At 38.4% G+C, this 14,010-nt stretch overlaps 1 protein-coding gene across 1 annotated transcript; it reads right to left on the bottom strand.

Annotated features, from left to right (window-relative positions):
- Positions 1-5,591: 5,591 nt before the first annotated feature.
- Positions 5,592-6,262, bottom strand: LOC138341778 (uncharacterized). Its single transcript, XM_069293525.1, has 2 exons — positions 5,999-6,262; positions 5,592-5,909 (listed from the first exon to the last, which is right to left on the bottom strand). The coding sequence occupies exons 1-2, from the start codon at positions 6,260-6,262 to the stop codon at positions 5,592-5,594; spliced, it is 582 nt and encodes a 193-aa protein (XP_069149626.1).
- Between the last annotated feature and the right edge of the window lie 7,748 nt (positions 6,263-14,010).

Genomic DNA, 14,010 nt, shown 5'->3' with positions numbered 1-14,010 from the left:
ATGACACAAACATGTCGGTTCAACAATAAAAATAACCAGTCTCTTGGGGGAAAAGAAAACACTTCACCCTAGCATTCACTTTCCATTTACCCCACCGCAAGAAAAAGACAAGCAATTATTCCCAATGCATAAAGTATATAAAATAGGGTGGTAGGTGAAGAAAACCTGAGGCACAAAGCGTCGACGATCAACAAGTTGGAGGGTCCGGTTGCCCAAAACCCCCTCCCTCTTTAGTAGGGACACCCTCAGTAGTGTCCTTAGCAACAACAACACCATTGGTAGATCTCCTCTCATCCTCAACAACTCTAGAGCTAGACGCCCCAGCATCAAGCCTTATAGCCCTCAATTGGCGGGACTCCTCATGAATTAGCAATGCTCTCTTGGCAGCCTCCAACTCATGGCTCTCCTTCTTCTGAGCCTGGACTCATCCTCATATGTAGTACGGTGCCTCTTGGCATGCTCTCCTGGTGAAAGTGGTTGCACTTCACTGGTGGAGAACAGGGAATCAAACACCGTATCCTCAGCAGGATCTGCAGAAGGGGCCTCAGACTCAGGCATCCAAGCCTCTAGTATAGTGTCCATGTCAGCTCTCAGACTCTCCTCAGAATCCTGGAGAGTTGTCACATACACTTTAGAAGATGGTTGAGCGACAACCCGCAGATCAAATGTGTCCAAGCATTATTGGACTTACATGATCTTCCGCTTACTGTGCTAGGCCATCTTCTTCTTCATACGCTCTTCTGCCTCAGCAATGGACCTCTGCATCCAAGGCTGCATGTGATATAGAAGTGTGGACATTTAGACTCTAGTTTCTGGACCCTAGCAAGCGGGACAAGTGTAGAAGATGAGATAGAGCGGGAGGAGCTTGAAGTGGTGCTACCAATCGGGATATACTCGACCGGAGTGGTATCTGTAGGCTCAGATGTACCCAGATAACGATCCTAAGGTAGCGAAATTTCTTGTCGGGTAAGTTCCAACCACACGAAAGGCGTAACGATCTGGGCACTGTCTTATCCCCTTAATCCTGCTCTACCAAGGCTGGCAGGTTCACCTAGCGGTTGCACCTCTATACGGGGCCCTCTGTTGGGAGCCAACTCATTGGCCTCATCCCAAATAACACCGATGTCAACCTGGTCAGGCGAGGTCTTGATCACATCAATGTGCCACACGGGCACTCCTGCAGACGTGCACAATGCAAAAACCATAAACGCGAATAGGTAAGTAGTAGTGTCCTTAAAGGTTCCCTCGTGCATCACCGCCTGTAATAGCCATGCGTAGTCCACCTCGAACCCCACAATCATGGCAGCCATCAGCACTGCACAATCCCAGGTGACAATATTATCCGCAGCAGTGGGGGAAAGGCAGTGTCGGACCAACAACCATACGAACTTGGCTGTGAAGGTGAGGTTGGCCTTCTTTCTACTCCCCTTGGGCTACCGCTTCCAATGGCATCCTCACCATCTATGGAGAGGTACTATGGAATCGACCGCTTGGTGGTCTGTCACACCTCTGGCTCACGCTGGAACCATCAATCTTTAATCAACTTCCACGAATAGTCAAACTTGGCAGTGAGAGGAGTCGGGGCGTCATCAACCTCCGCGCCATAGATAAATCTGCGGATGTCCTACAAGGAAATGTCAACCCACTTACTGCGGAATCAAACATAAACCAATGGTGCATGCTTAGCGGGGGCTTCCCGCCTGTCCAGCAGAGATCATAGAGTCGCCGCATAGGAGGCGTAGTACTCTCGGACCATAGCTTGCTAAAGGGGCCTACATCTCGAGCCATCCACTCCAGTCGATGTCGGGCGAATAACTCATGAATGGCTGGCATGGTGGGAAGACTCCTTGTGAAAACCCGTCACTCAAGTGTTCGGGTCCTGGTCATGACCCCCTTGTTGTTGGGCATCTTAGCATCAACATATATTTGGTACTTCCCCTCGACACACCACCGGTTGGGCTGATCAGTAACTGGAGCGGGGATCCAGTTTGAGGTGCTGGTGTAAAATCAACACTAGTAGCCTCATCAGATGAGGCAGAAGCAGAAGCCTTTTCCGATCTAGAAGCCTCCACATAGCCAAAAGCTTCCTCCGAACCGGATGCCTTCACGGAGCTAGACGCTCCCTCGGTCAGTATGCGCTCTTCATTAGACTTGGAGGCAGTGACTACGTCGGGCGCCATCCTAGTGGGCGTGGCTCTAGTGGGGCGAGTAACATGGGTAGGATTGCGGGTGTTGGGTGGGACGTACTCTTGGTCATGCTCATCATCTGAGCCTATGATAAGCCAGTTCGACAGGGTGACATTGTTGGAACTACCTCGTGAGTAGACACAGTTGAGTTTAGGTGCCATTTGTACTTGGGCACGATGGATCCTACCGAATGTCCGTTAAAGGAACGACGGTCCGTCGATGGGTGCACCAGACCAAATATCTGTAGATTTTTGGTGATTTAGTTCCTGCACATTTAACACCCATTAAGCTAATATTTTTGTGTTTTCTTGACACTTTTTTGACAAAGACCCTATTTTACACTCTAACCAACACCTCTAAAGAAAAATAAAGGAACATTCAGACATGACATAAGTAATAAAAGCAAAAATAATGCAACTATGCGTAGAAAATCATGAAAAACCTATAGTTGACTAGAGGATACATAGTGGGTTGCCTGCCCATCAGCGCTTGATTTAATATCACGGAACCACAGAGGACTCTTGATTACTCTGACTTCATCAAGAGGGTATGCCTCGATCACTTCCTTCTCCGTTTCAGCATGCCATATATAGATTTTTATTCACTTCCCGTTCACATTTGAACCTCACACCCTCCTTGTTCTCCAACTCAACCGCACCATGAGGGAATAGTTGGGTGATCAAATAGCGACCAGTCTATTTGGAATTGAGTTTTTTCCAAAATAAGTACAACCTTGAAATGAACAAAAACACCAAATCTCCAACCAAAAAATTGCGCTTCTCAATCTTTGGTCATGTTACTTCTTCATTTTTTCTTTGTAGATGGATGAACTTTCATATGCCTTCAAGCGAAATTCATCAAACTCATTCAATCCAATAAACCTCTTTTCCGCAGCCTCGTTCCAATCCATCCGACATGGCCTTATGCTCTAATTCAACGGGTAAGTGACAATCCTTCACATACATAAGTTGGTATGGGAACATACCTATAGGAGTCTTGTATGCTTTCCGGTAGGCCCAAAGAGCATCATCAATCCTTCTTGACAAATCTGTTCTACTAGCGTTCACCGTTTATGCTAAAATTTGCTTAATCTCCCTGTTTGACACCTCAACTTTCCGACTAGTTTGAGGATGGTAAGGAGAGGCATCATTATGGCGAACCCCATATTTTTCCAATAATCCCTTAAATAGCTTGTTACAAAAGTGGGATCCTCCATCACTGATAATAGCCCTTTGGGTGCCAAATCTATTAAATATGTTCTTTTTCAAGAACGTGGTGACACTCTTCCCTTTATTATTCGCAAGTGCGATTTCTTATACCCATTTTGACAAATAAACGACTCTAACAAGAATGTACTTCATCCCATGAGAACTCACAAAAGGGCCCATAAAATCAATGCCCCACACATCAAACAATTTAATAACAAGAATGAGATTTAAAGTGAGATCTTGCTTTCTCGAAATGCCACCATCTTTTTGGAATCTATAACATACCTTGGCAAACTCATGATCATCTAGATGGATTGATGGACAATAGTAGCCACATTTCAAGATCTTGTGAGCAGTGCGGATACCTCTATGATTCCCACCTACAGGCGAACAATGGTATGCCTTCAAAACACTCAACATCTCAATATCCGGCACACAACGCCGAATAAGCCCATCGGCACAACTCCTATATAAGTATGGCTCATTCCAAAAGAACTTTTGTCACATCATGCATGACTTTTTCCTTTGATGAAAGGACATGTTCAGTGGGACGGTATCACCAGTCAGATAATTTGCAAAATCTGCGAACCATAAGATCAAGTCTTGGGAGGCAGCCAATACATGCTCATCAGTGAAAGCATCATCAATTTCAGCCTTTTCACCTAAATCTCGCATTGTTTCATCTTCTGATCAAGACAAGTTATCAACAACTTAATTTTCGATCCCTTTTCTATCTTTCACCTCAAAGTCAAATTCTTGCAATAGTAATACCTAATGAATCAACCTTGGTTTCATATCCTTCTTTGTTATCAAATATCTAAATGAAAAAAAATCAGTATGAACTATAACTCGTGCTAAGAAAATAGGAGCAAAATTTCTCAAAAGCAAAGACTAGTGCAAGGAGCTCTTGTTCAGTCATGGTGTAGTTCTTTTGGGCTTCATTAAAAGCTTTACAAGTAAAGTAAATCGATGAAGGAATCTATCCCTTATTTGTTCCAATATCTCACCAAGAGAAACCCCACTCGCATCACACATCACTATAAAAGGCTTGCTCCAATTCGGAGAAATGATGATAGGTAAAGACACCAACCTTTCCTTAAACTCATCAAATAACTTAAGAATAGATTCATCATAATGAAACATACACACTTTCTCAAGCAACTTGCACGAAGGATGTGCAATCTTTAAAAAATCCTTGATGAACCTTCGGTAAAATCCTGTATGCACAAGAAAACTTCTCACACCTTTTACGAAGATAGGTGGAGGAGTCGCTCTATCATCTCAACTTTGGCTCAATCAACCCCTATACCCTTCTCTGAAATGCGATGACCCAATACAATTCCTTCTTTCACAATGAAGTGACATTTTTACCAATTTAGCACAAGGTTGCAATCTTCACACCTCTTAAGAACCTCGGACAAATGACTCAAACACTGCTCAAAGGAGGCACCAACCACTGAATAACCATCCACAAACACCTCAATAGTGTCCTCATATCACAGAATTTTAACATCATACATCTCTGAAATGTGGCTGGTGAATTACATAACCCAAACGACATTTATTTGAACATAAAGATCCCATAAGGACATGAAGTCTATCCAATATATGATCCATGAAGGGAATAGGAAAATGGTCCTTCTTGGTACATACATTTAATTTCCGGTAATCCATATATACCCTCCATCCAGCCACCGGCCTCATCGGAACAATCTCATTTTTCTCATTAGGTACTACAGTCATTCTCCCTTTCTTAGGTACATACTGAATAGGGCATACCCAACTACTATCGGCGATTGGATATATCACTACAGCATCCAACCACTTAATGATTTCCTTCTTCACCACCTCTCGCATATGTGGATTTAAACATCTCTTGTGCTCAATACTTGGCTTTTGATCGGGCATGAGTTGGATTTTATGTCAACAACTCCTGGTAGGGATCCCAATAATGTCCGAAATAGTCCACCCAATATATCTTTTGAATCTTCTTGACAACTCCACCAAACACTCAGCTTGATGCACATTAAATTCTAACGCAATCATTACCACCAAAGTGCCACCTTTTCCCAAGAATACATACCTCAGATGCGGTGGTATATCCTTAAGTTATACATTTGGATCCTCATCTATAGATGGTTTCGCGGGTAGAGACTCACAATGCTTCATATCTAACTCCAACTTCTTTGGTTTAAATCAAACATCACATTGATCAAGTGCCGCGACCAATGACCCATACTCTTCAATGCAATCACTATCAAAATTCATGATCAATGTCACTAGTGCTTCTAGACCAAGACGCTCTTCTATATGTACCTCAAATGATTTTTCAACCCTGTAAGATATGGAAAATACTGATTGGATCTCACCACTACGCCTCATGAACCTACAAATATTGAAAGTCACTTCTTCATTGTTAAACCGAAATTTCATTTGCCCTTTGTCCATATCAACAAAGTCTCTACCCGTAGCAAGGAATGACCTCTCAAGAATAATAGGCACCTCAAAATCAACCTCACAATCCAGAATCACAAAATTGCCTAGAAATATGAATGACTCCATCTTTACTAACACATCGTGGAGTATCCAATAGGCGTCTTTACTGTTCCATCCGCCATCAGTATCCTGATTGCACTGGTCTTTTTGTCTCCTAAACCCAACTTATTGTAAATAGATAGAGCCATGAGATTTATGTTTGCTCCAAGATCACATAATGCTTTTGCAAAGTGTAATAACCCGATTTTACATGGAATAGTGAAGGCACTCGGATCTTCTTTGTTTTGCACTAGAGACCTTGTAGCAATAGCAGTACAATGCTGCATTCTATCATCATCCTCAAAACTGAACGATCTTTTCTTAGTGACCATATATTTCATTAACTTGGCATAATTGCCATTTTTGCAAGAGCTTTTATCAAAGGGACATTGATGGAAATCTGTTTGAGCATAGTGACAAAATGCTGGTATTTACCATCTTCAGTCTTTTTTACTAACCTCTGTGGGAATGGAGGTTGTGGTCTAGTCTTGGGGGTCATCTTTTGGGGTACCTCAATTTCTTTCCCCGTTTCGTCTCCTAACTCACCACTAACCTCCACTACCTCATCATCGCCTCTTATAACTTTTTCTACACCATACGACATCAGTGGGGCAATGGTTTGCTTACCACCACAAGTTGTGACTGCCATACAATGTCCATCATTTTTTAGATTTTGGATAAATTTGCTAGGAACAGTGCCTGATTGGCGTGGGTTCACAGCTGAAGACAATTGGGACATTTACAACTCAGTATGCTTGATCGAGATTGCATGTGCATAAACTTTTTGCCCAATACTCGCTAACTCACTCCTTAACTCTTTAGTGTTCTCATCATTATCATCAAACCTCATCATCATTATCTGCAACATATCTTCAACTCGCGTCACACTACCTCCACCATCCCTAGGAGAAACTTCACGATTTTAAGGTTGAACATAGGGCCCACTGCACAACTCTTACACACCGACCTCACCTTGGCGATGTGAGCATGTGTATCCTTAGAAGGTATCCGCGAAAACAAACCTCTAGCGGTGAGCATCTGCATCAGACTACTAGTTACCACGAAAGTATGGCCATGTGGTAGGGGAGGGAAGACAAGTGGCCCGTCAGAGTGAGTAATATTATCATATACCCTACAATACTCATGAGGGCGTGGAGTGGGAGGTTTCCTACAAATTTCACCTTCAACAAGATTTACAGGTAATAATTGATCATGAGCATCAATTGGTGGTGGAAGTTCCGGGTTGTGATAATCGTCGAGAATACCCAATTTTTTATTCATTTTGTGTAGTGTACGCTCTAGGTTGGGGTCGGATGACAGTATTTGTTCTCCTCTACTCTGCGTACTTGGTACACACGGAAGTTAGATCTGCAAGAGACAAAAACAAAAAGAAAAAAGTAAAATTAGGAAAATATTGACTAATCTTTGGTAATAAGCTTAACGTTATTTTAAAAGCGACTTTTCCTACGAAGCGACGCTAATTCACACCTTTTAAAATCCAACACATTGTATCTTGCTTGATACATAAAACACAACACAAACTTCTAGACTCTAGTGTTGGTTATCCTGTCTTTAAAATCAGAAATACCTTCATCTATTGTATGCGTTGGTTTCCTCTCAGCTTGATGAAATACAGTGACATCTCTCAAAAGGGTTGAGTGCCCTTAATCAGTTCAAATACACAGACATCACAAATTTTTAACTTATTATCCAACACAAAGGACCTTAAAGTAAAATAGAATTGTCCCGTCTTATATCCCCAAGTCATATTTGACAGACCAAGATCCCCTACCAAGAACATGAAGCACAAAGTCACCAGATTTCTCTTGAAAATATTTCCAAGCAAATAAGAAACATATATGCTGCCAAAAAAGATGGAGATGGTTAATTGACTATAAGTTGATGCTTCCATATGGATTGAAAAAAAAACTAAGTATTGGCAAGTCTCTAAAGTAGCTTACCAGATTGTATGGTTTTGAAATATATGATGGCTGCATAAACGTTAAAACAAATGGATTCTAAGATATAAAAGTTTTCGCATTGATATGTGATTGCCCTCTCTTTGTCCAATATTGTCATTCTCTTAGCATAAGTCATCTTTGTTTGTTGCTTGTGCATCCTACAACATTCTCCACTTTTTTTTAAATAGAAAATCAAAATCAATATTTTGCTAGTAAAATGTTATGGAAGAAGATGATCTACTGTTAGTAAGCCCGAGAAAACATACTTTTGAGTTTTCTTGAGAGAGACGGTGAAGCTACATCCTCCTGTTACTTTTCCACTTTGATACTTTTGGCGTGAACGTCAATCGGATCATCATCCACTGCCTCCTTTTATGGTTTCTTTATTTTTCTTCCATTTCCCAATTGACAATGGAAAAAAAATCTTAACAGAATGCTCAATCTCAGTGCCTTCACAATAATGGACAGACAGAGCACTAAATAATATCAAATAACTAAAACTTTTAAACCTAAGAATCCATTCATTAAATCTTTTATTCAACAAGCATATGTATGTATACCATACATTTTGGTAAGCTACAAGCTATAAACTCTGTAGAGTTTCCAAAGACATTACTCAATTCATCGGGGTGCATGTTCTTATACTTATTTCAACGTGTCCGTCTCTTTTAGCAGAAAATACATTTAGGATTTTCTAGGAAGTATTGTCTTGAGAACGATGGAAATTTATTGCTTTGTATTCCAAGCAGCGGATCTTGGTCTGTCAAATGCACTTTAAGATCATCGTGCAGCTGGGAGAAGACTAATGCACGATATAGTCACAAAAGTGCAAGGATGTTTTGATAGTAGAAAGAAGGTTATCGAAGCTGATAATTTTTTCCATGTTCTCATCCCAAAGTAGTCCTAACCAAGAACTTAAGACACTAGATAGGATGTTCATATGGTCTCAACTAAAAAATTAAAGGTGAATTCTCATTATAAGATATTCTCAAGTATAAAACCTTTATTAAACTATTAATTTTCTTGATCATTTAATGTAAAGTTATATTGGCTTAGAATTTTTCAAAGAAGAAAATGGTGAAGGCACTAAGATTAAGAATTCTGTTAAGATTTTTTGCCATTGTCAGTTGGGAAATGGAAGAAAAATAAAGAAACCATAAAAGGAGGCAGTGGATGATGTTCCGATTGACGTTCACGCAAAAGTATCAAGGTGGAAAAATTTCCATCGGTCTCAAGACAATACTTCCTAGAAAATCCTAAATGTCTTTTCTGCTAAAAGAGACGGACACAGTGAAATAAGTATAATAACATGCATCCCGAAGAACTGAGTAAAGTCTTTGGAAAGTCTACAGAGTTTATAGCTTGTAGCATACCAAAATGTATGGTATACACACATATGATGGTTTAATAAAAGATTAAATGAATGGATTGTTAGATTTAAAAGTTTTAGTCCTTTGATGTGATATAGTGCTTTGTATGTCCACTATTGTGTTGTTCTTATTATAAACAATCTTGGATTTTTGCTTGTGCATTCAACAACTTCCTTCGCTTTCTTCATCATAAAAAAACCAATATCAATGTATTACTAATAAGTTGTCATGTAAGTATGTATATTCTAGGTGTTTTGATGATTCTCCCAAATGCAAGGACTTGGTCCTTGGAAGAGTGATCTCATCCAAATTCAAATGGGTACAACTATAAAGCTGTCATATCAGGTGGTAGGTGAAAAAATCAGTGTACTTGTATAACAAGAAGAGCCGACGAAAGTGTTTGTTTCAGCGTCTCACAAATGAAGGGACCCGGTCCCTGGCTGAGTTCTCTTTTCTAGATCTATATTGGGGTACAATTGTAAAGATTTCGTGTCAGAGGTTGGTGAGGCATTAACATACTACACCAATCAAAATAGACGAAGTTGTTCATCCCACGGTGAATAACTCTTTATGGTTCGCTTAGTCAACATGACCAACAACAAATTAATTCATTTATTCAAAAGGATATTGACCTATCACCTATTCTCAAGAACTTTCTATGAAAAGTTTGCAAGGGATCTGGTCCTGCAAGACTGCGTATGTGAAAATACGACAAGATAGTTGTCATAAAAGTTGTCACCTCTAATGGTAGGTGCACAACATTTTAAACTACAGGCTCTAAGCCAATAGGTTTTCCAAAGGAGTTATGTTGATTGTATATAGTATCTCACTAAAACACAACTCAATATTTGGAAAACTAAATTCACAAGCGTAAAAAGACAATCGATACATCTAGGACCTGATCAACTGAAGGAGTGATTTTTGTACCTGTTGTTGTTCTTGATTGTTTGTATTTGTTTTTAACTTGTAGGATTCATTTCAGTTGTGTTAGAAATGTTTAAAACAGGTGTGAATCTTTGTGCAAAATAGTTAGGAGTAACTTTGTGTCTTACTGTAAAGTCTATATTAACTAGTTAGTGTAGTATAGTGGGCAGTGTTGTATCTAGTTAGGCTTACTTAAGTAATCGTTGTATTTCTTAGTTTAGTGATTAAGAGCTTAATATCTAATTGTGGTTTGTAAACTGGTTTTTATTTCCTTTGAGAATATTAGTGAAAACAGTTTTAAAAGTCATGTGTGAGAGATTATGATTTATTCTCTTGAACAAGGAGGTTTCAACGTAAAACTCTTGTGCAGATCTTACTTCCAACTATTTACTTTCTGCACATATTTTAGGAACTCTTCTTGCTAAGTTAAGGGACCTGGTCTCAAGATCACTGGTTGGATTATACATTCCAATAAAGTAAAACATCAATGTATTCCTCTTCTTTCTTACTTTTGGTATTTCTTGTGAAAGAAGGCAAAGCTACATCTTCTTGTGAGTTTCCACATCATCATCCTCTGTTCTGATCTTCTTCTTTTGATTCCACGTCTTAACGGACAATGACCCAAAATCTTAGCATAATGCCTTATCTCAGTGCCTTCATAATTTTTTTAAAAAAAAGTATTCAAGCCAATATAACCTTAATGAAATGATTAGAATATTACTAGTACAACTAAAGTTGCATACTCCAATTATCTTACAAAGAAAATTCAACTTTGTCTATCACCTTCACTTTTTGAGTTGAGATCATATGAACCTCCTATGTGTTTCTTTAGTTCCTTGGTGTGGACTACTTTGTGTTGAGAAGATGGAACATAATTACCTTTTCACAACCTAGCTTTTACTATCAGAACCTCCTGGAAATTCTTCAACTATATTGAGCATTCTTGTGCTCTTTGCTGCATGAAATATTATGACATCTACAAAGGACTGATGGTCCTTAAGCACATTAAATACACAAACATCACAAACTTTTAACTAATTGTCCAGAAAAAATGCATTCCTACAAGACGTAAATTTAGAATTCCATATTTCGATAGTTTATCTGGCAGACCAAGATCAACTTCATAGAACACGAAGAAAAAGATTGTCATTGTTCTCAAGGAAACACTTTCTAGCAAATTTCAACGATATGGAGTTCCAAAGGAGGATAAGTAAATAGATTTTGACATAGTACAAAATGAAATGAATAAATATTAGAGCACTGCAAAGTCCGTAAATATTGTAGCTTGTAGCTTACCATAATAATTGAAGTAGAGACATATGGTAGTTGCATAAAAGATATAATGAACGACTTACTAGATTTAAAATTGCTTCTGATATGCTATAGTTATCTGTTTTTCCATTAATGTCTTGTTCTGATAATGAAAGCTCTTAAATTTTTGTTGGTGAATCCTGCAATCTTCATTGCTTTCTTCAAATTGAAAATAAGATCATTGTGTTAAAATAAAATGAAATTTAACTTATATACAACAAGAATGTAAATTTTCTTTTTACCATTTCGACAAATTACTTATTACTAGTAATAAGTACCACACATACGAGCTAATAAGTGACTTATTGTGTAATTAGGTTTACAATGTCATTGCATAGAACTTAAACTCATAGTATTAATTATTATGCAACAAGATTAATTTTGAATTTCAGGTCATAGCCAATAAGATCCTACTTTGGTCTTTTCTTGTGATCTAAGGTGAAGCTACATCATCTTTATATCTTTTCCTTTTGCTAGAATATCCATCGCCTAGATTTTCAGCGGAATAATCAACCCTATCAAGAACTATTTCATTCATTTTCTGGATTCTTGGAATATCCTCAAGTTTTTCTACATAATAATCCGACTCGGAAAAGTAACATTTTAGTACATGGTTTGTTTCATGAAAGTGGAAGGTGTATAAACTATATGGATATTAGAATTCTGCTTCACTCAAATCATATATAGTGACATCAAAATGGGAACGAGAATTGTATCCAAACATCAAAAAGTGCCCACAACTTATTGAATCATAGTTACATAAATCCTCCCATCCTTTGGTTAGAAAAATTTAACCATCAAATTTTGCATTTCAATCTCCCATACTTGTTATAACACATTGAATCCAAAACAGACCAAAAATCAGCTTTTCAGAAGAAAAAAAAACCGAAGTGCAATTGATGGTCACTATCAATAGATCATAGCCTGACCAACGACCCTTCCTGCAAATCCGTCGATTGGGTTAGAAACCCCTAAAATATCATTCCACAAACGAAAGATAGACGGACCAATGGTCTGTAGTATGTCTCTATCGATCAAGACTTCATTTTCCTACTCTCTGACAAGTTTTACGTTTGACCAGTACGGTCCGTAGATGGACCTACAGACCGTAGGTATGACTATAGATGGAAATTAGCAGAAAGTTAGGGGGGAAATGCAGTTTGGTCAACCTTAATTGATCATAATTCATAGAAAAAAAAGGAATTAGGTTTCCCATGAAATACCAATAGATAGATAATTGAATTAGCTTTCGATAGCCACCGACATTGTTAAAATCAGAACTCTTAGTAAAATGTTATGCTCGTTTTAGTAAAAGCCTATCGAATAGACCCCACCTACGGACCTAAATGACCGATAATCAATTGAACGGTGGACCGTCTACCCAGGTCGTCGTTTGGTCCAATAGAAATTGACTCAGGGGTCTTTTGATTTTCCACTTTGTTGAAACTCTAAGATACATTATTTTGGCCCTAAATCATCGTAATTTAGTTAGTTTCAGCATACAAAAATAACTAAAACTTATTTAAGTCAAATCATTAATAAAAACTTAAAAAATTAGAAGCAACCAAGGAAAAAAAAGTTAAGAACCTAGTTCAAGAACGCAACAAAATTCCATCAGTTCCACCCTAAAATCTGAATATTTCTCCGTAAATCTCATCACCAGGTATGTGGGATTTCATTACTGAGTTCCTTTCACCCATTGGTTCCCTAGTTTTCAGTGAGTTCTTGATTTTCTTTATCATGAGAAAAGCTAGGGTTCCTAGAACTTTTGTAGAACTTTAAGAATTAGTTAAATATATATTCCACATCAGATCGTAAAGTTATTATTCAGTTTATCGTATGAATTTCAAAACCTTAGTTATGTATTTCTTTAGTTCTTGAATTGCACATGCTAAGTAAGATATTTCAGTTATTCAGTTATGCATGCCTCAGTTATAAATGCATCATTATCATATTAAATGTTGCATTCTCAGTTTGCATGTTTAGTTTTGAGCTATCCAGTATTTACAGAAATTCAAACATAATTAGTTAACTACATAAATCAATGGGAGTAGCATAATAATGAATTGGACTAGGGTTCAGCGTACCCAAATAGTCCCAGAACTACTAGCCTAGTAGGTTGTAAGTCCTCTCTGTGGGCATCAAATTAGTGATCATGGCAGCATGCCTTTATACCTATGACATGGTATATTGGGTTCTCTTGATGGGGCGTATATATCGGATTCCACATTTAGATTCTGTTGTTTTAATATCGGTTATTAGTATCTCCCACAGCTCAGTTACACTATCTTGAATTGATCATTTATCAGTATATTCACTATTCAGTTTCAGCATGTTATAAATTGGTCATTGCATTCATTTAGCTCCGAAAGTTAGTATATCATGTTCATATTATTATACTTGCTTTTGTGTTTGTTCAGTTATGCATCATTTTAGCTTTATTCTATTCTACATGCTCAATACCTTCAAGAACTTATGCTTACGTGCGCTACATCTTCTCATGATATAGGTTTA

The sequence above is a fragment of the Solanum lycopersicum genome, chromosome 1, assembly GCF_036512215.1.
Source record: "Solanum lycopersicum chromosome 1, SLM_r2.1".
NCBI lineage: Eukaryota > Viridiplantae > Streptophyta > Magnoliopsida > Solanales > Solanaceae > Solanum > Solanum lycopersicum.
Note: the sequence above shows the minus strand (reverse complement) of the source record. Positions and strands in the feature narration are given on the sequence as shown.

What these genes read in the sequence shown, in the direction of transcription:
- LOC138341778 (XM_069293525.1), bottom strand. Translation starts at nt 6,262, where the DNA reads ATGGTCACTAAGAAAAGATCGTTCAGTTTTGAGGATGATGATAGAATG. An exon ending in TACTGATGGCGGATGGAACA is followed by an intron (nt 5,910 to 5,998) that starts GTAAAGACGCCT and finishes CTGGATTGTGAG; the next exon opens with GTTGATTTTGAGGTGCCTAT.